The sequence below is a fragment of the Hypomesus nipponensis genome, chromosome 1, assembly GCF_054491055.1.
Source record: "Hypomesus nipponensis isolate SF chromosome 1, ASM5449105v1, whole genome shotgun sequence".
In the NCBI taxonomy this organism is placed as follows: Eukaryota; Metazoa; Chordata; class Actinopteri; order Osmeriformes; family Osmeridae; genus Hypomesus; species Hypomesus nipponensis.
This window is the reverse complement of record NC_140361.1, coordinates 11323652-11349130: the sequence shown is the minus strand read 5'-3', so window position 1 is coordinate 11349130 and position 25479 is coordinate 11323652. Positions and strand designations below refer to the sequence as shown.

The 25479-nt window shown below is 41.8% G+C and overlaps 4 protein-coding genes across 4 annotated transcripts; 1 reads left to right on the top strand and 3 right to left on the bottom strand.

Annotated features, from left to right (window-relative positions):
* On the bottom strand, positions 1 to 1281 carry timm8a (translocase of inner mitochondrial membrane 8 homolog A (yeast)). The gene is made up of 2 exons (XM_084691378.1): positions 1082 to 1281; positions 1 to 675 (listed from the first exon to the last, which is right to left on the bottom strand). Exons 1-2 carry the CDS (start codon positions 1190 to 1192, stop codon positions 514 to 516), a joined length of 273 nt encoding a protein of 90 aa, XP_084547504.1. The 5' UTR covers positions 1193 to 1281; the 3' UTR covers positions 1 to 513.
* Positions 1282 to 1508: 227 nt separating this feature from the next.
* Positions 1509 to 10136, bottom strand: btk (Bruton agammaglobulinemia tyrosine kinase). The gene is made up of 18 exons (XM_084699089.1): positions 10035 to 10136; positions 6590 to 6753; positions 6392 to 6496; positions 6027 to 6108; positions 5664 to 5792; positions 5467 to 5525; positions 5131 to 5318; positions 4892 to 4954; positions 4567 to 4621; positions 4393 to 4472; positions 4017 to 4144; positions 3844 to 3918; positions 3284 to 3455; positions 2944 to 3163; positions 2707 to 2771; positions 2494 to 2612; positions 2247 to 2404; positions 1509 to 2146 (listed from the first exon to the last, which is right to left on the bottom strand). Exons 2-18 carry the CDS (start codon positions 6728 to 6730, stop codon positions 2075 to 2077), a joined length of 1911 nt encoding a protein of 636 aa, XP_084555215.1. The 5' UTR covers positions 6731 to 6753; positions 10035 to 10136; the 3' UTR covers positions 1509 to 2074.
* A 418-nt stretch (positions 10137 to 10554) lies between these two features.
* On the top strand, positions 10555 to 12168 carry rpl36a (ribosomal protein L36A). The gene is made up of 5 exons (XM_084691078.1): positions 10555 to 10704; positions 11365 to 11470; positions 11554 to 11621; positions 11717 to 11839; positions 12088 to 12168. Exons 1-5 carry the CDS (start codon positions 10621 to 10623, stop codon positions 12106 to 12108), a joined length of 402 nt encoding a protein of 133 aa, XP_084547204.1. The 5' UTR covers positions 10555 to 10620; the 3' UTR covers positions 12109 to 12168.
* Positions 12169 to 13343: 1175 nt separating this feature from the next.
* On the bottom strand, positions 13344 to 16135 carry gla (galactosidase, alpha). Its single transcript, XM_084699088.1, has 7 exons — positions 15869 to 16135; positions 15469 to 15643; positions 14893 to 15067; positions 14690 to 14781; positions 14400 to 14561; positions 13885 to 14082; positions 13344 to 13798 (listed from the first exon to the last, which is right to left on the bottom strand). The coding sequence occupies exons 1-7, from the start codon at positions 16036 to 16038 to the stop codon at positions 13469 to 13471; spliced, it is 1302 nt and encodes a 433-aa protein (XP_084555214.1). The 5' UTR covers positions 16039 to 16135; the 3' UTR covers positions 13344 to 13468.
* Between the last annotated feature and the right edge of the window lie 9344 nt (positions 16136 to 25479).

The following is a 25479-nucleotide window of genomic DNA, read 5'->3' as shown; positions in this document are numbered from 1 at the left end:
AACCATACATATACTTTTTATTGCGTATGTTCAGTAAAACATTTGATTTAGCAATAAATCATGCAATTATTTTCCAACAAGACACCATCATGTCTTACTGATTGGTGCTTAACCTGTAGAGCTCCTAATGTCTTATTTAGGAGTGCAGTGTGTGAGTGTCTCAGATGTCATGGTCTTGCATCAGATCTCAGAGTTTTCACCAGCCATGTAGGAACTCTAATAGAGCCTTGTCCATAATATCTACTTTAAGGGGGCATGGACCCCTTTTTGGACTTCACAGACATCAACTTTCAATCTAACTTCACATTGTTACCACACATCCTATGACAAGAGAAAATGAGTCCATACTTATCTTGGTGACAATATACAACAACCTATTCTGAGGCACTTATCAATAGTAACACTTCCATATTTCCTTTTGGTTCTCTTTGCACCATATAGAAATGTGGCATGGCTATGCGTGAAAGCCAGTGGCCATCGGTGTCCTGTGTCCATTTTGTGGAAGAGTCTTTGCTATTCGGACATGGACTCCGAGAATGATCCTCGACCTCTCTGAGTTTGTTCCAGTCTGTTGAGGATGAACTGGCTAGTGTCAATGAAACGTTCTACGCAGTTCACAAAGCAGACTTCTGTCCTGGAGTCCAGCTTTGGGCCAGGCTTCTCCATGCATTTCTCCTGAAAAGGTAAGACAGAAGAGATGGACCAATCATTTCAGGATACCTGTGACCTGGACATTAGCTACATGCAAGTTATTCATAAGTTTTTAAAACAGTTGCTTAAAACTTTCTTTAAAAAAACTAGAGACATCCGACGAGTCTTTAAAGAACCTGGCTGTGGCTACAAACGTGCTAACAGATTATCTAGCTACTAGCTAGACAGCTATGCAGGCCTCAAAATAGCATTCCTATAACATACAACAGCATATTCCATGCTTGCTAAATTCACGATAACTGGCATGCTTTAAATGCCGATTTGGCTGCCTCTGTTCCATATGTCTAAATGCTCAGGTGAGAAGATGTAGGTTAGCTACCACCTAGCATTGGGCTAGGAAGCTCAAAATAAGTACTGAATCTTTTCTTACCCAACAGACTTCCGTCATCTGATGCACCAACTGCTGAAACCTTTGTTTTTGAGACTCAACTTCGATAAATTGCTGTAGCTGAGGGTCAGCCGTTGCTCCTTGGCTGTCCATAATTTATTTCAAATATAGAAATACGTGATCTAAAACAACTGATAGTACAGTTCCTGACCTTCACGTGTATGGATGGACTCAAAGCATGATGGGAAACCGGAAGTTATATCAAACAGAATAGGTCTGTTCGACTTCATGCAGCGACGTCGGCGCCGAAAGAATGCTGCAGCCGGCTGCCTCGAAGCTGAGAATGCCATTGGCTACTTCGAGTCAGCCGGACTGCAGGCGGCTGCAGGCGACGCCGGCGCTGCATGAAGTCGAACGCACCTAATACAAGAACGTAGGTGTGCTGAAAAACACATAGGTAGGTATCCTTTGTATTTTAAAAAGGTTTCTATTGTCATTTAGTCTTTCTCGTAAGAGACATTTAAATTGAATTTGCAGATTTTTCTTGAAAATCTATATATCAGATGATAGACGTCAGGCATACTAACTTGGAATGTAACACAAAAGAAGACACATTTTATTTAATGTTGGTTGGGTCTACATGGAATGAAATTACTAATAATAAGAATAACAATGTTGATGATGATAATAATAATAATAATAATATATGTCACTAAATTAATTTACATTACTCATAACAGACAGTATTCAATTTGCTCTTATCAGCAACAATTGCATGCTTAATTCTGCATATCACACTATCTACATTGCTAAAGGTGTTCACATTACTGACGTTCTTGAGATTTCTTCCATGTTCAACCAGATAGCTTTCTCAGAGCAACTGTGGTTATTTGAACCTGCTTTTGAACATGCAGTTCTTACTACTTCTCCATAAGTAGGGATCTGAAGGACTTTTGAAGTTGGAAGCCCAGAGCGGAAGAGGGACTTCTATAAGGAAGTGTGTCTCTCAATTGGTGTGAACTGTGTGCGTGTGATTTATTGGAGATCGTAGAGCAAGTCCTGAATAGTCACCACAAGCTCCTCGAAGTTGGGCCTCTCTTCAGCCTTCTACGATATAAATCAAGAGGAGAGATAGATGGGGTTATGAAATAGAAAAGACATAATAAGATGACATGAGAATTTTTATGTTATCAACAAATACAAATACCTCAATCCAACAGCTTGTCATGATAGTGTACACCCTGTCATTGGCCAGCTGGGGGCGATAGAGACGCAGGCCTCTGGACACCTGCTCCACAATCTCTGTGTTGTTTAGCCGTTCATAAGGCATCCTGCCCAAAGTGTAGACCTCCCACATTAAAACTCCTAAACCAGAAAACACTAAGTGAGTCCAAGACAACCTGGTGAAAATAAGACCAGCATCATAAAAGTATGTGGATTTAATATATTCTAACCAAATGCCCAGATGTCTGACTTGCTGCTGAATTTACAGTAAAGCAGCACTTCAGGAGGAGACCAGCGGACTGGGAATTTCGATCCGGCAGAGCTTGTGTACTCATCATCTAAGACATACCTGAAAAGTCAGGCATCCCTCCCATTAGATCGAGGGCAGGAATGTTGATTGTGTCTTTTTGTGTGATTTTATTCAGAGCAATATCATGCATTACCTTGATAGTCCAAAGTCTGTCACTTTAACTGCGCCATTTGTATCTACCAAACAGTTTCTGGCAGCCTATCGAAAAACAAACAGTGTTCCATATAAGTATATATGTTATTTTGGATCGCATGCAGCAGTCTATGCTGACATCACACACTTTTAAAGTGTAATAGTGTGAGACCCTTGTAATGTTTATCATCGTATTGTGTTGTATCATAACAGTGTTTCATATGTGCCTTTCTCTTACCAAGTCTCTGTGGATGTACTGCTGGCTCTCTAGGTAGGCCATGCCCTCAGTCACATCCTTACACATCTCCAGGAGCTGGATGGGTGTGGGGTGTTGCTTCAGGCCTTCACGCAGGTATGACAGCAGGCAGCCATTAGAGAGGAACTCAGTCACTATGTAAATGGGCCTTTGTTTTGTGCAGACGCCATACAGCTGAACCAAGTTCTCATGACGGAGCTTCCTGGTTCCAGCAAAAACAAGAAGGGACAACTTCAAATGTGATTTCATCCTGAATGACACTGTGAGACTACGTGACTTGTTTAGAGATAACGGTCATGTGTTGAAAATCTGTGGCACACACATCATGACTTTGGCCTCTTCGATGAAGTCATCCTCTGACATGGAGCCCTCTTTAATCATCTTGATAGCCACGTCATGCTGACCCTGCCATTTCCCATACTTCACCACTCCAAACTGGCCGTTCCCCAGCTCTTTGATAAAGGTCAGGTGGCGGGGATCAATCTCCCAAACACCTGGAGGATACAACAGCCAATGACATGTTCCCTGTTGAATATGGAGTTCCCTTAACAGACAAATTGCACACATTTTGTAGTTTTCTTTATAGACAGTCATATTAATAATTTTATGATATGTTATTATCCATTCTATTCTATTCTGTCTATTCTGTCCAGTCTTTTACTTGCAGTACTTGGCTGGGTTTCCCAGATTCGTTAAGAAGCTCTTAACGTTAAGAAGCTTTTAACGTTAAGAAGCTCTTAACGTTAGGAAGGTTCTTAGGAGCGTTCTAAGAGTGTTCTAGAGCGTTCTCAAACATGCAAACGTACTTAGCAATAAACCACATTCTGATTCAGATTTTTGGTGTTCTGTTAACCTACTGTGAGAACGAAGACTCATACGCACCATAGCCCAAGCCTGCTGTTGACGGGGCGTTCTGTTTCTGATTGGAAACAATGTACTTGAGCCTGCTCACCATGCCTGTTTTGGGAAGGGTGTAAAGACATTGTGCATCTGTCAAGGTGACATACATGTACAGTTATAGTATGACAGGACTTTGGATAAATGGCCAGTGGTACCTGCCGCATTGTGCTGGTGATAGTTGATAAGTTCTTGAATGCTGCTGAAATTGTGCTTCTCTGCTAGGTAGTACTGTCCTTGTGGGGTAGTACAGATATTATAGTGTCTGCAGCTAGCTGCAGCATCCCTATGAAATAAAGAATGGTGGGAGCAGATTAGTATAGCTGACAGATTATTTTGAAATCTGAGATCTGTCACAGCACGAAAGCTAAATTGCAATATCTAACTGATACTGATGGGTACTAGTGATCCCTGGTTTTGCATGGACAACATTTACATCTCTCTTCCTTTGCAGACCACGGTTTCCGCTTGCAGTATTAAGTTCTTCTTTTGCTTTTCACTCATGGCTCGGCCATGTATCTCAAACAAACTTACCCTCCAGCCTTGGTTAATAGAGATACTGTGTATTTTCCCGCCTTGCTTGAATCTCGTACTAAAAAGCCTCCATCTTTGTTCTGTGAAAAACCACAGCATGACAGGATGGTGAAAGTTTGTTTTAACCAAGTAGAAGTTGAAAATCAGCTATGTATAATGCTCTAATTTATTCACCTCAGTCTTCAATAGCTTCTCTGCTTGGCTGCGATTCATGTTTTTACAATACCAGCTGAGAGAAAGAGGTCAAATGTGCATTATCAAAACTGGATGAATAATTGACCTCACAGCAATGGGTTTTACAGGATGTCACATGACTGTTACTTCCTCATTTGGCAATATCAGCTGCCTAAGGGATGTAACTTTATCTTTTGGGAGGGTGGCAGGGGAATTTGGTACCTCACATGGAGGCCAGAATCATAACAATGTTAAGCTGACTGACTTCAGACAAACCCATTATAATAAATGTAAATGTTTCAAAGTTTAACATGATCATACTCACTCAAACCCTTCCAGTCCATTTCTGGCTTTCACCACAAAATTACTTGGAATATATCCCTCATTGCTGCAAAGGAAAAAAAGAAACATACCCGTTTTCACAGTCAGATAAATCCATGTGCAAATACAGTTAACTAAATGTGAAATATGTTTGTCTTGGAAGACTCGCACACCTATGATCTTGTGCATCTATTCTTAGGACCGTGTTGTTGCATTGTTACACTCATATTGCTACTCTCTCACCCATATTTATCTCTGGCCTTCCACCAGTGCAGATCAGCGATCTCTAAGATGGTGTACTCCTCATCGCTTCTGAGCTCCAGGTCCTGGGGGTTCATAGGTGTGTACTCATACTCAGCGATGACTGTCATGCCCACAGAGGGGCCAGACTCCTCAGGAGGCTGAGGAGGTAGAGCTCTGGTAGCTGTCTCCTGGGCAACAGGAGAATAGTGCGAGAGACAGTGGAATGAGGGAGCCAATTGGAATACAATTGTGTTTTTTGTTGTTGTGTGGTGATCATACTGTAGGTTACTCTGTTAGTTTGAGTGTGTGAGTGCAGGACAACAGAAGGATAGGTACTTCTTCAGGGGTTGGAGGAAGAGGTTTCCGGGATTTTCTTAGAGACCCCTTTGTGAATCCTATGAGGGAGAGAGGAAGGGTCAATGCCAATTTAGATGATTTTAACTGATTTGTCTCAGATAAAGTGATGCCAGTCAAACACAAAACAACCAGTGCATGTCTATGGGTAGGGTATGGATAGCTCTCCCACCACCGACCTCCGTTCCTGGTCTCCAGCACCCTGCAGCCCATGGCCTGTTTGACCTCCTGTTGGCAGCACTGCCACATGCCGTCCACCCAGAAACAGGGGTGGAACTTCTGTATCAAGTCCTTGTTGAAGCTCACCACTTGATTTAAAACATAAAACCGACACACACGCAACGTGGGAAGACATTTACATTGGATCAACACATGCATTTGCCTATGAAGATTTTACATGGAAGAGTAGCGAGATTGCTTCCACCGTGCATGGTATATTACATTTACATTTTCTTATACAACATATTTGTGAATACTATCTATCATACTTTGGGGTCATTCTTTTATTTGAATAGCTTTAGTTTGTGACTCATCGTATTTACCATGTTTCAGTTTGTGAATCCACTGTTTTTGAATCTCTTCATTTTTGGCAAAAATATACAGGGGTCCTTCATCATATATTATCTGTAGTTAAATGAAAAGAAAGAGGCCATTCATTGTTGAATGTGAATCTGAATTGAAAAGCCGTCACTGCTTTTCTTCTATATTGTCATTAATACTACATTCATACTGTGTCACTTTATTATTGGCTGCATTGTCCCTGTGCAGTCACGACACCTGCACTGAATTTGAAATCTCTGAGTTAGTTTTACTTCTGATATTGACTTCCAGGATGTTAAACATGCATGCTACAGTAACTGTTTGGTAATTTGACTTTTCAGTAGGAACTGTTCGGTCACATGCTAACCTGAAATGGATAGAGACGCTCTTTAGGGGAGTTGGGCTCGGGCTGGACCACTTCCACACACTTGATCTTTTCAATATCCACTGAACCCTTCTGACCTTTCTTTTTCTGGGAGACAAAAAAAAAAGACCTAGTCAATCCAAATGTATGATTAGAGAATGAACTGATGCTTCATTCAATCAATGGTCAATTATGGCTTACCATTTTGTCAACATCATAATCATAGTAGGATATCTTATCCTGTGTGAGAACAAACAACCGCTCCTTGAAGTTCAGAGGGGAAGTCTTCTTCTTCTGCTGGGAACGTTTTATGAAGATCTCCTCTAAGAGAATGTCTGACATGATTCAACCAGACGTATTCCTAGCTGGAGAAATGATCAAATTGAATAGCATGAACATTTATTTGAATGGCATAACATTAAATAGCATAAATACTACTGTACAGTAGTATCACATCTCTGTACAGGCTACAAGATACTCATGTTTTACAGTTTCCCAGAACCTCAACTTGTCACCTCCACCCAATGAGGATTAACAAGTTGTAGAGCGGTGGCTGTTAATGTATTTTACAATGCTTAGCTGTCTCTAACATATTAGAGATGAAGTAGCTTCGTCCAACTGTGGTATTTTTGCTTTAATTATTTCCCAAGGGAGAGAGAGAGAGATGGGGGGTAGAGAGAGGGGGAGAGAGTAGGAGAAAGAGGGGGGAGAGAGAGAGAGAGGGGGAGAGCGTAGGAGAGAAAGAGAGAGAGGGGGGGAGGAGTAGGAGAAAGAGAGGGAGGGGGAGAGAAAGTAGGAGAGAGAGAGAAAAAGCTCCTGATCAGGTATCAGTGTTTGAGTAATGCTTAGTTTGCATAGCCCTGCTGTTCGTGTCAATGACACCCTTTGTTGCAAGTGTTTCCCTCTTCAGCACATAGTTTTCCTCCAGAAACTTCTTCCTACTTCTCTGTGTTCCATGCTATTGACCCTAAGTAACAGGGAAGTGCATTACTATCTTTATTGTGATTGTAGGCAACTAATTCTTGTCATTTTAGATGTCCTTGTCATTACTAAATGAACAATCCTGATCCTTGGTCTGATTCTCTTAGTTGAACATATATGGACATGTATAAACTCCTTACTGCAGAACCAATGCTTATTTCAACGTGGAGAATACATTAAGAATGCATTGTAAGTATTCCACTGAGACCATGAACCTGTCACCTCCCTGGATAAGGACATGAAACAAATCCTCTATTGATGCTAGTCTAAGACGGAAGTGTGCTGGATATTGGTTTAGAGATAATAGCATTTGATAGTTATTTAGGTGATACGGTACAGTATCACCTTAACCAGTGATAACCAGAGTGCAGTAAGGTAGCTAAATACCGTATTTTGATTTATAGAAGACAGAGAAGAAAAATGTATTCAACTGTAAGGGGGTTTAATATTGGCCAAACAACCCAAACTATTCCCTTAGGTTTAAAAGAATAGGGGTAAACTGGACAATGTATAAGATTAACCAAATGTGCTGAAAGTACAGTTATTTGAGTCAATTGGTTAAATCAGAGCAAAAATGGTCAAAGTAAAGTTAATTAAATATATATTTACCGGTAATAACATTGCAAGGGAATTCAATCAATTTAAAGCCAAACATGTTACAAAAGAAAGGTCTTACCAAATCTAACTCCAAGAATCTAGAGAATTATGCTCCACAATTCACTTTTTACCCAACTATCATCCGTAAAACAACCAATCAGACCGCATCTGGACCCTTACTTATCAACATATAACTAGCAATGCAACTGTAAGTTACATAATAAGATGTGAGACCCATCAAGTCGAGACGCCGTCCAGCAACTCCAGATTTTAGTATTTGAGAAGAGGGAGGCAGTGTGACACCCAGCCTTACACAATTGACAAATGATTGAAACTCATCTGAAGATTCACTTACTTGATATTATGTAAAGATTGATCATATAGGAAGAACAACAATCACATTCCATGATTACATATATCTACAACTGAATACGAAAATGAAATAACAACTTCCATTGCAAATGTTAGGAAATACTTTAGTCTTAGTCACTTTAGTTTGAACTACTTATCAAGGTTCAAGCTCATCTATATCCAGGAACATTATAAGTTTCAAATGTTACTGACATCTGACCACTGTGGTTATAGTACAGCTAATTTTGAATATTTAAACATCCTCTGGGGATTTCCTGGTTTTAACTATGCTTCTAAAGCCAACAGAGACCTTCTACCTATGTCATCAACCAGTATGAACTTTGTAGTCATTTCTATTCCTGAAGCAAATTTCATTTTTTTCATAGTCTGTGAGGGACATGAACATTGCAGTCCCTTAGTTTGCATGGACAAAGTGTCACAGTAACCTTACCTCTGTTAGTTCATAGGAGTCCACAAAAATGGTCAAAAGCAGATCATTTGTTAGATTATTGTCCCTTTCCCATGGAGCGGCTAGTGTACCTTTTGTCTGAAGTTTTGTTTCAACTGCTTGTGTTGCATAGCAGTAATAGATGCTAGGGGTTTTTCAAAGGGGTTGTGAGTCACTTGAATTGTCACATTTCTACGTATAGGGAAGTTGCATCAGGGCTGAATGACAATGGATGGGAGAAGAGACACATTTCGAAAGGCTCAGTGGTACAGTTGTAGATAAGCATGGAACCTATCTGATTCCAGTGTGATGCAAAATACTCCTGACAGATGGGATTAATGGTTGGGGACTGTAGTATACAGCAGTGAATATCATTTTAAAATATCCATTATACTGAAACAACAGTCTGACTCTGTTCCTGGAGACAAGATGAATCACATTTGTTACAACAGGGGTTGCAGTATAAACCTACGGCAGGGTTGCCATAAGCAGACTTGGTCCACCCTGATTCAAACTATAGTCTGTCCTAAAAGAATTTGAGAGGAGTCGTAGCCTGTGGCCGTCATCAATAATCAGGCGTAGTTGCATACAGTCTTGTGCACAGTAATTTTAAGTGTGGTTAGTGAAGCTAGTTTAGAGGAATGCAGCATCATATTTCTCTTCTTTTCTATTACACACTAACCAGTGATAGTGTTTGTTTGGTGATAAGAAGATTCTCTCATGAATGTTCTTTCTGAACATTTCCTGACAGATAACTGTTTGTGTGTGTGTGTGTGTGTGTGTGTATGTGTGTGTGTGAGTGCGTGTGCGTGCGAGAGAGAGTCTTGTGTTTGTGTGTTGGCAGTGTTAAGGGGAGTAAAACTTACTGAAACCACACATATATCCATGTGTTCTCCATATCAAGAAGAAACTCTATACAACTAATATGTTTCTACTTCACACATACACACTGTAAACTGGCAGAGGAATGTTAACATTTAGAGTTGCACATCTAATACATGTAATTACTTACAATCCGGAATGTGACAGTGACCTAGTCGTTGCAGACACATTGGTGTATATTGAAAGTCTTTTAAAAGCTTTTGCATGCACAACCAATGTTAACTAAAACAATTAAGTTTTAGTTTTTTGTACAGCAGCTTCTTAGCAGAACCGTGAAGTCTGCTTAAGTTATTCTGCCTTCCAAAACAGAAATAAGGCTTTTCCCTCTGACGCCAACATGATTCCCTGTGTGTGCAATCCTACGGCTTCAGCTGCATCATCACCTACCTGGACTGGGACTCAGGAAGATCCAGGCATCGGGTCTGAGGAGTGTTGTGAGGACAGTGTCATGTACCTGTGACTTGACTGCTTCTACTCCAGGTCATCTACTGCCTGCCTTTGTGTAGCTCCGAGACCAAACCCCACCCTTTTTGAGAAACTGACTTCACTCAGTTCCCCTTTTGCTTCCTGCTCATTTTCATATCAGTATTTTTTTTGTGGTAGAATGTTGTTTTCTAAAGTAGACTGAAAAGTGCAGCCCTTAATAAAGATACATCACGTTATTTCACGTCCTTTATAATCTTAGATTTTAAACCAGGTGTACACGGACCAAAGTTTATACGTTTAAAACGTTTTTCAATGTATTATTATTATCATTTTCTGAATTGCCAGTATCATTGTCATTGTAAAATAACTCTTGCCATGACTGGTTGCACTACGTAATCATTATTACACGTTTTTTTAAAGGTTCTAATCTAACCAAAGGCCTACATTACAAACATGTTCAAATCTTTTTTGTTCCTGGATTTTCTCATTTGACGTGTCCTCCACACAACACCCACCACACGATGGCAGTCTTCAAAAACATGGACCTATGTTTTCCCTGCGGAGAGGTCCTTATCAAGGAGTGCTTCCGAATTCTTCCTTCCTCTTTCGTCTGCATCGGGTCGCAGCCATGGTAAGGAATTGGTCCACGACTACTATTAAAAAAATCAACTGTAATCGTCTCAATTGCACATGATATACCTATTCATGTTAGATAATATGTGTAAACCTTATACAGACGGACCTTTACATGCAATTATTTGTGGATTTGTATAGTGATGTCTTCGTAAATTTTGAAACGTAACTTCTAGCGACAAGAGCAGCATCCACCAAACGGCCTTCCCAACGCATACTAGACTTTTTCTTAAAACATTGCTTTTAGCTTCAGCTATTGTAGCATATCATAAAGTGCCAATTGAGGATACCCCCTCCCCTCCATATCACGAACTTGCTGTCTAAATTAGCCTGTATTTCTTTGCTTGTGCTGCGTCAGTTGAAAGATTGGCTAGGTAGTAGTTAGCCATCTCCCTGTTTGCCTACTAGTTATACCTCTGATTATGAGCCAATACATTGGTGCACATGAATTGACACTCACATACATTGGCTGCATTAGCGAACAGTGTAGTAAAATTGGGATCGCGTTGGTGTCGAAGTAGTAATAGTAAGTTATCCACGGTGGCCATGCTTGTTTGACCGATTTCGTTGCTTGTTGGCCTAATCTGAAAATGCTGTCAGATTTAACCCTGTGCAATTGTACCCTGTTCGAGCACAACTAACGCCACTATTTTGACAGGTCAACGTACCAAAGACCCGCAGAACCTACTGCAAGAAGTGCAAGAAGCACCAGCCTCACAAAGTTACCCAGTACAAGAAGGGAAAGGACTCCCTCTATGCACAGGGTAAGTCTGAAATGGTCCCAACTCCCACATTTTAATAACTACATTTTCCATCAGACACATTGATTCATGTATTTATATTATAGGTAAGAGGAGATACGACAGAAAGCAGTCCGGTTATGGTGGACAGACCAAGCCTATTTTCCGGAAAAAGGTGAACCTGCCTTGCTTTTACATTTCATTTAGTTATTTCCTATTTCACAAGCTGTGCCAGTGAACCTTATTTTTAAAGGCAAATATTTGTCCTAGGCCAAGACCACAAAGAAGATTGTGCTGAGGCTGGAGTGTGTGGAGCCTAACTGCAGATCTAAGAGAATGCTGGCCATCAAAAGATGCAAACACTTTGAGTTGGGAGGTGACAAGAAGAGAAAGGTAAGGCTGATCAACAGATCTTTACCTTTAGTTGTACTTGCTGTTTGTATACAAGCAGTTGCATGTTTTACGCCAGTGGTAGATCCAATGACTAATTGGAATCAAGTTTAATGTGACTTGATTGTAAAATTAACTTCCACCTCTTGCATGGCAATCTCATTAACAAGGCTCATGTATGGGATGTTAAGAAATTGTTCACTTTTTTATGAATTCTGTGTTCTAAAACCCTTTTAAAATTTGTTTTCCAGGGCCAGGTCATCCAGTTTTAAACACTGGCTCGATCTTCTGAATGGAGTTGTCACTGTTTTCAATAAATTTGTGGAAATGTTCATTGTTGTCCTTCATTAATATTTCACAATAAATGGAAGAAACCTTGGGAGGAGCAATTCAGTGAGGGATCCCCTCCAGAGACAGTTGGTGAGAGGTGCAGAACACAGGCCAAACGGTCATGCATCAGGAAAGTGTTGAAACACAAATCAGGTCATCAACTTGGGTTGGTGTTGGTAAATGTCAGTTTAAGCAGAGATGGCAACAGGACTGACAGATTCATGTGATCGGTGCAGCATCACAGGCAGATGGATGAGGAAATGGACCAGGAACTCGCTGTCTGTCGGGGAGATTGATGTCCACTTGGCGTCCAGGTCCAACGTTGGCAGACAGACGACTAGGCAACAACGCTGACCGCTCAAACCCCACACGGGAGGGGGGACAGACGAAAAGGAATTGTATAATGCGGGAAGCAAGTTACAGTAATGGTAGGAATGAAGTCGCCTATGGACTAGTGCAGTAATTTTGCAGTCCAAAAAGGGTCTTTGATGTTGCCCTAGACACTGACTAGCAACAGTAACAAATTAGGTTCACATATTTGTAGATTAAGTTATGAAATCTAGGCATATCTATGGATGCTTTGTTATTTAAAAAGTCATATGCTACATGTTCACTTTAGGATTGCATTATTTGTTGTGAAGATTAAGTACACATACTTTAGCAGCCATAGAACTGACAAGTTTTTAACCCAAATTTTAAGGTTGAAATGGAGTCAGCCTCTATAATTTACATGTAGTCATTAAGCAGATGCTCTTATGCAGAGCGACTTATAAGTACAGGGACATTACCCCGAGGCAAGTAGGCTGAAGTGCCTAGCCTAAGGACACAATGTCATTTTGCATGGCTGGGAATCAATCTGGCAACCTTATGAGTATTAGCCCGATTCCCTATCTGCTCAGCCACCAGCACCCCCAATCATTGACAGGTAATTTGTTCCAGAGAAGAGGTGCTCTGAGTGCCAAATCTGGCTAGTCTTTCTCTGGAAGAAACAGAATTGGCTTCATTGGTTTGCCCAGCCTCCAACAGTATGACATGATTACAAGTGTCTTCATATGTAGACAGGGTACTAGTAGGGTACTTAATGAAAGCCAGTGTTTTTTCACAATACGAGCCAAGAGGACTCCAAAGGGTGATCCACGCCTCTGAAGCCCGTTGTTAAATATACAGATGAAACCGATGAAAAAAGCACAAGTTTAATGTTACATTTACATCATAGAAACTAAAAGGCAATTTACTGTTGGGCTTTGCAGTCCCTTGATTTAAAGTGCAGTGATTGAATGTAGTGTACAAATACTTGGTTGACTACAGAGCTGAGTTCTTCAGTTTGAGAGGCGTGTTCAGCCACTGCATGTTCTGATTTCTCTTGATGTGGCCTTCAACTGGAGAGATGGTCAACAAGGCAGTTCCAGAGGGGTTCACATTCACTACTACCCTGCTGTCAGGGGTCAGTACCCCCAGCTCCTTGTAGCTGGGCAGAACCTGTGTGACGTTACACTGGGGGTGACAGATCTTCCAGCTTGGCAGTAAGACTGGGTTAAAACCGTGTGGACCTCCAATCTCTTGCCTGTTCCATACAGCCAGAGCCATTCTCCCTCTGGACAAGGGCCTCTCCCACACCTCCAGACTGTTCGACTTTGAAAACAGTACAGTGGAAACAGTTAGGCTGCGTCTATTCGCAAACATTACTGTAACCTAAAGTCTGGTGCAGTCAGGCCTACCTTGATGGAGCGGTAACCTTGCCTGCCAAGTGGGTCCTGGTTGATGGCAATGATGTGGCGGTTCTGTAGCAGCTCCTTGGACCTGGGGCAGATGTCTCTCAGGTCATTGGACATCAGCAGAGGAGCAGCCATGATGGCCCACATCGCCATCTGTGACTCCTGTTGAGCATGACTCAGCCCGAAGTTACCGATCACAAGCTGGAGGCAAAATGATATTCTTACTACCACAAGGACGTTCTAGAGAAGGAGGACCAATAATTCCAGTTCACCTATACTCACACTTGTTACAAATGACATGATGAACCTGAAACTTGATTGTTTGTACCAGCTTTTTTATCAAGCATTGCTTTAGTTTGCTTGTGAAACAGTAGTCATGTGACCTGTATCAGGGACCTGATAACCCCATGATGTCATGAGTTGTCGAGCATGTCATTGCTCCTCATCATGTCACATGTCATTTACCAGACTCTGGTGGGTCACCAGAGTAGAACAGTACTGAGATGTGGTCACAGTACCATGTCAGGGTCATTCCAGCCCCCAGGGCCAGCCGAGGGCACGATGATGTCTTGATGATCAGCTGACCAGTCCAAGATGGACTTCACACTGGACCACGAGTCGTAGATGTCTGCAGAGTTGCGCCAGTGGTTACACGCCTCCCGAATGGCTGTGTAGTTAGGCTGCAATCACAAAATATCTCCAAATGTTGACCTTACACCCCTTAATAATTCATTTGTAATGTATGGTGGTGTGTGTTCACTATAGAAGCCAAGATGGTGAAAAGGCCTGGATTTTGTGTATTTGTTACCTGTTTATACGACCACTCATACAGTGGCCACTCACAGGAATACAGGATGCTGCTCCCAGTTTTGTTCAAAGCTTTTGACATGTTTCTGTAGCCTGAAGAAGAAAAAAAAAAGGATTGATACTGGGTTAGACCGTAGTTTCAGAAATTAGCTTTCAAATATTAATATCATCAATCAACCCCCGCAGACTTTCAGTGAGTCTCACCCTCTCCCAGTAAAGTCCAGTCCATGTAGCAGCCGTCAAATTTGAGAAGATCCACACCCCAGTCTGCAAAGGTCTGAGCATCTGTATCATAGTGGCCCAGACTCCCAGGGTAGCCTGCACATGTGCTAGTGCCCACATCTGCATAGATGCCCAACTTCAGACCTTTAGAATGGACCTTTGAACATAAACAGAAGTAAATGAAAGTTCAAGTTGCAAGTCACACATGCTTTACGTTTCCTGCTCTGTGGAATTTGATGGAAGTTGGTTTTTAATTGCAGTAGCACACTACCACCAGAAGATGTAGATGTTGTATCATAATGTTTTCATGGTGCATGTGACTATTTATTCAACTGTTTCCTCTTGATGTGTGACACTTGTTAGGACAGAATATTTCTCCTTTATTCAGTCTCAACAAGTTATACTATCACCTCTTTTAATTTGAAGAAGTGTACACATTTTTTGTGTTAAATGGAAGTCTTAAAAACATCATCATGGATGTCATGGTCATGGCATCATGCAGGTGTAGGGCAGACCTATGTGAATAAGGAGTTTGATGCTGCCATTCTGTACACTCACATAGTCAGCTAGCTTTGAGATGCCCCCTGGGAACCTCTTGGGGTCTGCTTGCAGGCGTCCTTTGGCGTCACGTTGCCTAGAAGGCCAGCAGTCATCTATGCAGACATACTCATACCCAGCCTCCCTCCAACCTTCCTTCACCATCACGTCTGCCATTTGCATGTACAGCCGCTCACTGCCAGCGCAAGAAGCACAAGAAGTTCCTCAAAATGGTATTGTCATGTTTTGGTCATGGGGCTAAAACAGCAGTAGGAGTTATTTTTATTTGTTGTAGGCCAGTAATTAGTGTTCAGGCAGGGCAACCACAAAACCTGTGGCCAACACAATGCGTTTATATCTTGGATTTCACACGGGGGAATTGTTTTTAGATGCTGCTGTCAGATAGCCTACTGGTTCTTACCTGATGCAATTGTTAGGGTCCGTGCTGCAGTCAACATTACACATGAATCTTTCCCAATGTAGCCAGCCCATTGTTGGTGTCAGTGCGAGCCCATTGTCCAGCGAATTAACTAGTTGTTGACTCATTATGAAAATGGTTACTGTCAACAAAAAAAATACAACAGAACCCATTCTCGAAAGATAATCTCACAGCAAAAACTAAATATCTGACAGCGATCGTTGATTAACAAAGTGAAGAATGAATTGAAAACACGTCTACTTCCGTATTTAAAACGGAACCCGCCTTTTAAAAGACTGATTGCCGACCGACCACTAAAATTTGAATGCTCCAGGAACTAGCCAATCGCATGTCTGCGAATGTCAAAATAAACAGAAAAAAACGTGGTCTAATCTTGACTGTGTCAGGTGCTTTAAATGGTTACTCATGCATGAGATTTCTTCCGTGATGGTAGGCTACCTCCCACAGGTACATTCTTGCACAAAATCAAGCTATTCTTTTTTTATAAGACATTCGACACTTTTAAGATTTTGCAGTTGGTACAAATTTACTGAAGATTGTAAAATCACAATTCCTACTCCCTGTGTCTGCCAGTATAATACACACATCCCACCCTTAACCCACATTTGTGTTTAAACCTTAAGCACCATCAGAAGCTTCGCCAAAGGATGCAAACTACGCAGCCAGAGCAAAGACATAAATGCTCTTTATGTCAAATTTCAATTTAACTGGCTGTTCCTGATGGATGGGCCATCGACGCATTTACAAATTTAGTTTCTACAGTGGGCCTACTGTATCTACACTTTCAAAGGGATCTGGATCAGTTGCAAAGCAAGCTGGTTATTGGGATAACAAGTGGAGACCTTAGGGTTGGTGATTGATTAATTGCAGCCTGGATTGCAGCCTGTGGTGCCTACGTATGGGTCGCAACAGTAGGCCCAAACTTTACCTAACGTACGATAGCAAAACATTCAACATATGTCTACATTTATTTTAAATAGTGGGCTAGGGCTGCGTGGAATGTATATTTTTTATAATACATCCAGTAAACCTTCGTTGAGTAACCGACCCGGCAGCACCCCCTTCCTGCGTTTCAGTAGCAACACACTGGAACTTAAGACAATTTTGGTGCCCTGTAACTTCAGGTAAGACATTTGTTAATTGATTCACTGCCGCTGCGCAGTGAATAGGCTACAATTCTGCACTTTTAAAAGCAAACTGTTTATGTTTTTCAAGTACTGCCGCCGTGCAGTTATGTTTGCTTGTTAGTGTAACCTGGTTAAATTTAGTTGTAACAGTAGGCCTACGATACCATCATACAGTTTGTGTTTGAGTTTCTAGCGTTGCTTATTGGTTCTACGCGTTAAAGAGAGAGCTTGGTAAAGTTATCGTCATGGAGGCGTTCATAATACTATGATCTTGGGTACTCAGCCAGTCATGTGCTTTATAGTTGCTCTGTGGGGATCTCATGAGAGGTGTTCAGTGGCGCAAATTGCGGCCATAGCCAACAAGCATTTCCTTTGAGAGCCTAATGTAGTCCCTGTTGTTGAATTATCAACCAGTAGCCTATCATTTTTTTCAGAGTGATGATTCCATTTGTATGCATTGGACACACAATTAGGGAGTGCATGTCTTCTGTTGACGGAATTGTCTTTAATTTTGAGATGTGTGATGTATTCAACACCCAGCAATAGTTTAGGCTCCCATTGTTTTATTGGCATGTCCTTCATAACAGTTTATTATAATAATATAAAAATGTATCATACATAATTCAGTAAATATGCATGTTTTCTTCTTTTGGATCTAGCTGTAGTATGCAGCCACACAAGCCTCTCACAATTTCTGGGTGTTTGTCTGAGATGTCTACTTGTAGTCCATGGACTAGGACTCCATTACAGTGGGTGTTGATACTCTCCACCTGATAATAGACTTCCAATTCTTTGTCTGCTCTTCTGTTACAAAGAACCAATGCTTTAACTGAGAGTCAAACAATCCTGAGATTTCTGCCAGGGAAAATGAATACCCTCTAATTATAAATTTGCTTCAGCACTGCTGGGAAAATGGTTTTCAATAATAGTTTCCTGGTGATTACATCTAAAATATTATTAGTAATGATCTCAGAAACTCTACAGAGACAGAGAGAGCTGCAAGGACTCGGCAAAGGAGCCTCCAGTATATTTGGAGAAAATCCATTTTAATAGCGTAATCGATACATGATTCAGCTTGTAGCCCTTTAAAAAGTCAGCGAGTACACAAAGGCTGACCTTGAGCTCTGGCTATGATTACCATGCCACTGTCGGGTTGCCATGACTAATCTTGCCACTGAAAGCCTCTGAAAAACCTTGACAAGCTCCTGCCCCCTGTAGTAATTAAATAGAACTGCATATTGCTACCTGCTGTACTGTAGCTGATACAAAGCACAGGGTAAAATCAATTAATCTAATAGAGGCAATATGTTTAGTCAGATAGATTTAGCCTTCTTCTGCTCAGTCTGTAAGAGGAAAATAGACAAAAGCCTTAGATATGCAGTATGTTCAGTCTGTCTGCCAGGTGTTTACTATTCTATTGCTCAACCATGAGCTGTCAGTGCCAATATATATGATATACCCAAATTCATATTAACTTATACATAATACAAGTTGGTAACTACCTAGCATCTGGCTTCAGAAGTGTTTCCGAGTGGCATTTCAATGTCAATTTTGCAGGGACATTAAACACATTTTAATTCAAAAACAGCCAAGCCACTATGTAATTTACTGGGATGTTTTTACAGTGACAAACTATGTATTGTGCTGAATATGGCCCTGAGCAGGACCTGAGCAAACTGTTCATGTGTTTGTTTGCTTACGAGCTAGGCCTAAATAAGAGCAGGTGATGTCTGATTGTCTGGCTGAACTGAGGGGAGTGTTGGACATGGTCTCTCACTGTGTGGTTAGTCTCATGGCTTCCCTTCCTCAGAGATGGGAGAAGAAATGTACCACACAGGTCTATAGACTTTATCTTACCCACTTTAAGTGTCATCAGCCACATATGATACACATCTATAAATAGTATTGATCAGCATTACATTTTGATCAAATTACTTCAGCTTTACTGGAAGTTTCCTTAGTGGCATGATCTGTCCTCAAATCCCGACAGGAAATATTATAATTTAATTCTACGTTCTGCAATGTGCCTGCTTTGTTATTTCCATCATGCTAAAACGGAGGGTTAATTTCCTATGTCACACTCGACTGGTAGGCATGGTGATATGGGAATTATGTGGCAAAGGCAAATTGGATTAGAATTAGTTTTTACCCTCTTCAAAAAAATCAATTTCTCATGTGCAAGAAGACATTTGAACATGAATGTGCAGGTTTTTAGGTGATGCTAATGGAGGGAAGAGATCATGTATAACAGCGTAGTCCCAGTTGCCAAGCCTTAATCTACCACCCGTTTGACAGTTTACAGGAGGGGCCATAAAACTGCACATTAAAAGTGTAAATCTACTGAAAGAACACTGTTTTTTGGAGGGCACAACATTATCGTAATGTTTTTGTTCAATGAATACATTTTCAGTAGAGGAAAAGAGCAAGTGAAAAGTTGTCTAAAAGCAAAATCTTTGCTCAAATATGCTCATGATTTCTTAGAAACACCACCTCGTGACCTTACTGTTTTATATTTACTACCGGTCATTATTTTCAAGTAAACTGATTACCATGAACTTTGAAGTATGTGGAAATTGTAGTTATGAAAGCCAAGATGAGCACAGAGAAAGAATACATTTGTTCTCTGTTTTCTCATTATTAGAAGAGCCGCAGCTGGCAGGTCTATCAAAAGACTTCCGCTTCAGGCCATGTCAGATTCAATCACAAACAATTCTAGTAATTGCCGTTGTTCTCTACTGCCATAAAAACATGCAAGTCTTAAGTGGAGAATGTGCTGGTGTAGGCTGCTTTATGAGTGGAGAGCATACCTAGGTCAAATTTGATTGAGTTTGACTAACACAATGGAAACAATAAAATACCTGACCCATTTGGCACAGCACAGTCCAGAACACAACATACTATTTCCCTCAACAGTTTTGAGTTCAGTAAGGGTACCTCTGTCGGTTTTGTTTAGCTGGAAGCAAAAAAACTTACTTCAGCACTCATTGCAAGGTTGAATGCTTGACAAATGACTTTTGTGGGTACAGTTATTGTATCTGCCACTTTCTTATTTATTTACATTATGAGCAATGGCGGGCCCCAGACAAATTTTACGTTTGTACAGCAGTTTCTTTATGCCTAGTAGTTAAAATGACACATTGCTGTATGTAGTGAGAGTGCAGTGGGGGATGACAGAGTTGGGGGATGCTGTGCTGTAGGAACTGGGCAGTAAATAATTGGGCATGGGAGCACCTCCGGAGTCCTTCTCTCTAGGCACCTCCACATATGGTGCAGCTGATCCACCCCCTGCACTCGAACCCCTCACACCAAGGGCCAGCCATGCAATGCAAGCCTCCCCTTCAACACAGAGGTAATAAAGAGAGATGATGCCATTTTTATGACAAGAGGCTCCCAAAGATAGAGACACTGTGTTGTTGATGGTGATGGTGATGATGATGTCGGGTGTGGGGAGTGGATGGGGTGTGGTGAGGTGGGGGTGGAGAGTGAAGAAATGGTGCATTAACTCAATTCACCACTTCTCCACGCATGTTCTTCGTCTTCATGTCTCTCTCTCCCCACCACTTCTCCTCCCACCATTCCTTTTTTTTCCGCTCCTTGCCCAAGCCCTCATGGGTTTGGTTGCCTCCCTCCCTCCCCCTCCCCCGCCCCCCACTCTTCTCTCCTCCTGTTCCTCCACCGGAATTATTACCTCCCAGCATCTCAGCAGGCCTGTGTTTCCAAGGCAACAAGGGTTGCTGTGTATCTAAGTTTGTTCTAGTCCAGGCAATTGTCATTATTTTATTATAGCCACAGTTGCGGGAAGCTAAAAAAGGTGAAGTTAAAATGTGTATCAGTAAGTAACTGCCATCTGTTTCATAACTTTCCCTACTTGAGAGAGTCTGTGTATGAGGCCATTTTAAAACTGGTACTAATAAGTCATTTTTGTCAGTTGCAGACACAGTTGCAAAAACAGTAACACCACTTCAAAACTTATAAAATAATTAACTCAAAGTCCTGAAGTTTTCTTCCCCATCAGTTCATCCTTTCCCCAGATAAGTTTTATTTTAGTATCTGACTTCAGACGGTGTAGTCAGAGAACTGAAATTTGGGCCACTGCAAGAGAAAGTCGTCTTTAGATCGATTTTGGAACGATGCTGTGAGACGTATCACCCTTCTGGAAGTTTAAAACCTTTTGCTGAAAAACAGTGTGGGCTAAAACTAGATTTTCTAAGAACCTCTGTAGTTGGGTGACATCAGACTATTATGCAATGTACAGACTGAATCTTTCCTGTTTTGTGTTTGCTTGTAAGTTTTGTGTTCAACACCCTCTGGTTTTTTAAACAAGCAAAAAAACGTTTTCTGGGTGACTTTTGTTAATTACTGTCCTCTCCTGTATTGATTACAAGAAGCAATTAGAAAATAAGCTCAACCCTTCCCCGGCCCTTGCCTGTCAACTGTCAGTGAGAATAAGCAAAAAAAGGTGCCAGCGGAAAGGCTAACCTTAAGAAACATCACAAACGTTCATTATCATGCTGGATGTGGCATTCATGTAACGTGATATTTAGCAGAGGGCTTTTTCTCTCCCCCCTCAGTTAATTAGCATGGAGGAAATGACCTTTTTCTTTGTCACAGGCCTGCCCTGTGGCCCAGGTCCAGAGGCATGGAGATGACACCTGTTCCTGCTGAGATAGCTCCCTCTCAGTCACTCCACAGGAGCACAGGGGCAGAGCTCCCCCATTCAAGAAAAACAAGTGTGACAACACTCATTCATTAGACTTGATTTGAAGTGGGAATTGACACGAGAAGTGGAGAGTGTGTGCTTTCTTTTTTTATATTATGTTAAAGACCCTGAATTAAATCAGTTGCCAATGTGCTTGCCAAGTCTGGCATGTGACCAAATCATGGTGACAGATCATATGGCTATTCACAATGCTGTTTAATTCTAGTGGGTGTGCCCGAGGTAGAGTGCAGTGACATGATGTTGGTAATAAAAGTCAATAAGACAAGCCAAAGAGAGAACCATTTAACTGGTGACAAAATAACAGCCGAGAGATAAACTGACAAGCTTCCAGTGATGTTCATGGAGAATAGAGTTGGGAAGTTATTTCTCTCTCTCTCTCTCTCTCTCTCTCTCCCTCTCTCTCCCTCTCTCTCTCTCTCTCTCTCTCTCTCACACACACACACACACACAATCTCTCTCACTCTCCCCTTCAGGGAGGCAACAAGGCGTTTTGCTGCCTTAACCACACACACATGTGCGCGCACACATTCATCTCAAACACACAGCTCCCAGGGAAATAATGATTCCCCCTCTGTCCTCCTTTCCTGGCATACCTACAGCACTGAATCAGTGTCAGAGCAGTTGGGGCAGACGGGCGCAGGCTGTCTCACTCGCCTGCTCCTCTGGGTCCTAACACCAGTGTGAGCTGTGTCGGACGGACAGGAGGGAAGCGGGAGAAAGAGAAAAATCAACGGTTCACTCTCACTGCATGGGGAGAGTAGAGCACAGACCTGAGACTGGGGGCTGATGAGGGACAGGGACTTGGAGGAGAGAGACAGATGGCTCCACTTGCTCTAAAGCTTGTCTGTCCACCCCTCAGCAAGTTGTCAGTCTTGGGGTCTAGCCCGTACCTGCGGGCTCCTTAAATCTGCATGGTTAATAAAACAGGGAGGAGATAGAAAGCTACAGAAAGAAGGAAGGGAGAGACAGAGGAAGAGACAGTGAGGGAAGGCAGGAAAGAGGAGCGAGTGAGAGAAGGAATAAACTGGTAGGGAGAAGGTGAGGGAGATGGTGGAGGACTAGTCTGAACCGTGTCAGTATGAACTGGTCCCCAGAGGTTTCTTATAGAAAACAAGATTACATTTTTGTTCTCAGTCTTATTTCAGTGTGGTTAATGTGTTTAGTTGAGGAGCCATGGGATGGATTGGGAGGGATGGGAGGTGTGAGGTGAATCTGAAACAGAAACAGAAAATGTTCATTATGTCCTCGCTACATTGTGACTTTTACCATTAGTGGCCAAGAATGTGTACCATTGGTACACATTCTTGTACAGTTGATAAGTAAGTTAATGAAGTTTCAGTTCAGTGCTTGATATCTAATTAGAATATTTAGATTTGTTCATGGATTTCTGTACTCACTCAGCTGAAAAAGAATCACCAAATCAACCACCATAAATAAACCATAGATAATCTTAGATCAATGCTATTTTTAATCCTATGCTCTATTGAGCCCTCACCAATGAATTCTCAATATTGTGAGTGTAGGGATTCCTAAGGGGGCTTTGGTTCTGTTGGCAGCCATCTTCTCTCTTTTCTTTGTTCACAACATGGAGGGATTTGCTAAGGTGCTAATTCCCTGTACAGTACCCATACAAAGATGTTGGCTAGTAGCTACAAGTTCATAATTATTATCCATGTAAATTGCTGATGTACAGCTGGAATTGATTGAAACGTGAAAGTGGCAAAGGATTAGTGAGAATGAAACAGTATATGGGATTTTCATGGTAAGTGTGCAGCATGGTCACTGGTTATTGCAGCGCTTGGCTTGTTTTCCATGATCAAAATAGACTTTCAACCAAGCACTGAGACCACTCTGTCCTTCTCTCTGTACTGTACAGTAATCCTACACCATAGTCCTCAAGATCCTCCAAAATAGACTTGCAAAGGAGTCTGAGGAGATGGGGGACGCTTGTCAACTCCTCGCAGCATCTCTGCCTTTGTTTAATAGTGGTCAAGGCGCCAGGTGCCCGGCCATGTTGAAGGGTTGCTTGGGAGTGTCATACTTTTGAGAGCAGCTGTTCACAGGACTTCAATCCATCGACCAAATCTACTGGGATGATTGAAACCTCTGCTCTAGCCAGGAGTAAAATGGCTAAAATGATTGCTGAAGGCTGTCTCTCCTCACCGTCACAACATTCCTCCCCTTCTATTCCTGCTCTGCAGTCTTTTCCAAATCTGGTTGCAAATATTGTCTGTGTGTGGCCCCGAGGACCCCATTCATTATCTGAACTCTTAAGCCTCAACCTTGGGTTTGGTTGGACAGATGAGCAGGGGGACACAGGGGAAATGTTTACCTCTGCCTCTCCAATGGTCAGTCAAGAACCTGCAAGAAACAAAGCCTTAAGATGAGTTTCTGTCTCAGTGGTGGTTAAACGTTGTGACCCCTCACCGGTTCTCCCAGCAGACTCAGTAGAAATAATGGAACAGTGAAATGGAAAAACAAGGCGAGAATCTACCCATATTCAAAAGATTCACCGATGTGCCCAGACTTAATTGAGTCTCTGAAAAGCAACAACAATACATGTCAATTGACATGTGGAAATTGACCTCCCATTTAAGGATACGACTGGTTTTAAACAGTCATGTTTTCCCGACACAAGACTGTCAGGCTCTGCTAGAGGTGAAGTCCTCAAGGCTCTGTTAAATGTAGATATGATGCTGTGGCAGAGACAGACCTTGACACATGCTTTCACAAGGTTGTCAGGAGACTTCTAAGGAAAGGGAAACAGAGAAATAGGATCACTCTCCTGAACTGCTCCCTACATAAAGCTAGCTATTGAATGAGTGATATTAAAGTCTCATTCACCATGCCGGAATATCTATATTTGAAGGCTGGTGACATTTTCTAGGCCTGCATTTTCAAAACCACACTTGGAGCAATTCCCTGTGTTCACACTCCTATTGTATTGTGTCTGTGTGTATTTCTAAGTGTGTGTGTGAGTTGTTGACTGAAACCAAGCGAGTACATAAACCTAATGCATGTGTTTGAAAGGGTAAGACAGGAGGGGCTTGTGTTGAGAGTATTGATTAAAGGTCTCAGGACACTCTGAGGTAGCGTACACATCAGTTTTACCCATGGCACCACTGACAGTCGTCTCAGATGAAGTGGAGAAAGCATGTTGATTAGCCCCAAGGGAGAGATCAAGGGGCACTCCTTAGACACGTCTCACCCCCACATTCATCCACTAACAGCTTTGTCCTGTCCTTGTGACATTGAACATTCACATTCAAGATCACAGCGGGGGAAAAAAAAACGTGATGACTTGAATGAGCAAAAAACAATACAGCCCGTTGTAGAAGGTAAATGATGTATCATCGGGGTCACACGAGACGGTACATTATTGAGAACGTATTGCTTGAAGGAATACATATTTAACATTTGAAGCTTACATTCTAGTTGTGGATTAAGTTCATGATCGAACAGTTTGGGGCTCCTCAGGTTCTTTCTCAAGAGAATTGACTGATATCCATCAAGAGGAACAACCAGGGGGCACCCGGCCAAGATTATATATAGAAAGGAAGAGAGCAAGAAGGTAAGACATTTGCAAAAGTCCTCACACCTCAGGGATCTACTGCATAATGACAGTTAGCTTATGAATCCCGACCGCTTGTCAAAAGGCAGGTCCGCAGAGATGTCTTACGGGGCCTTCCTTGAAATTCGACTTTATTGGAAACCATTAGACCCCCCCCCCCCCGCCCCCTCCACAC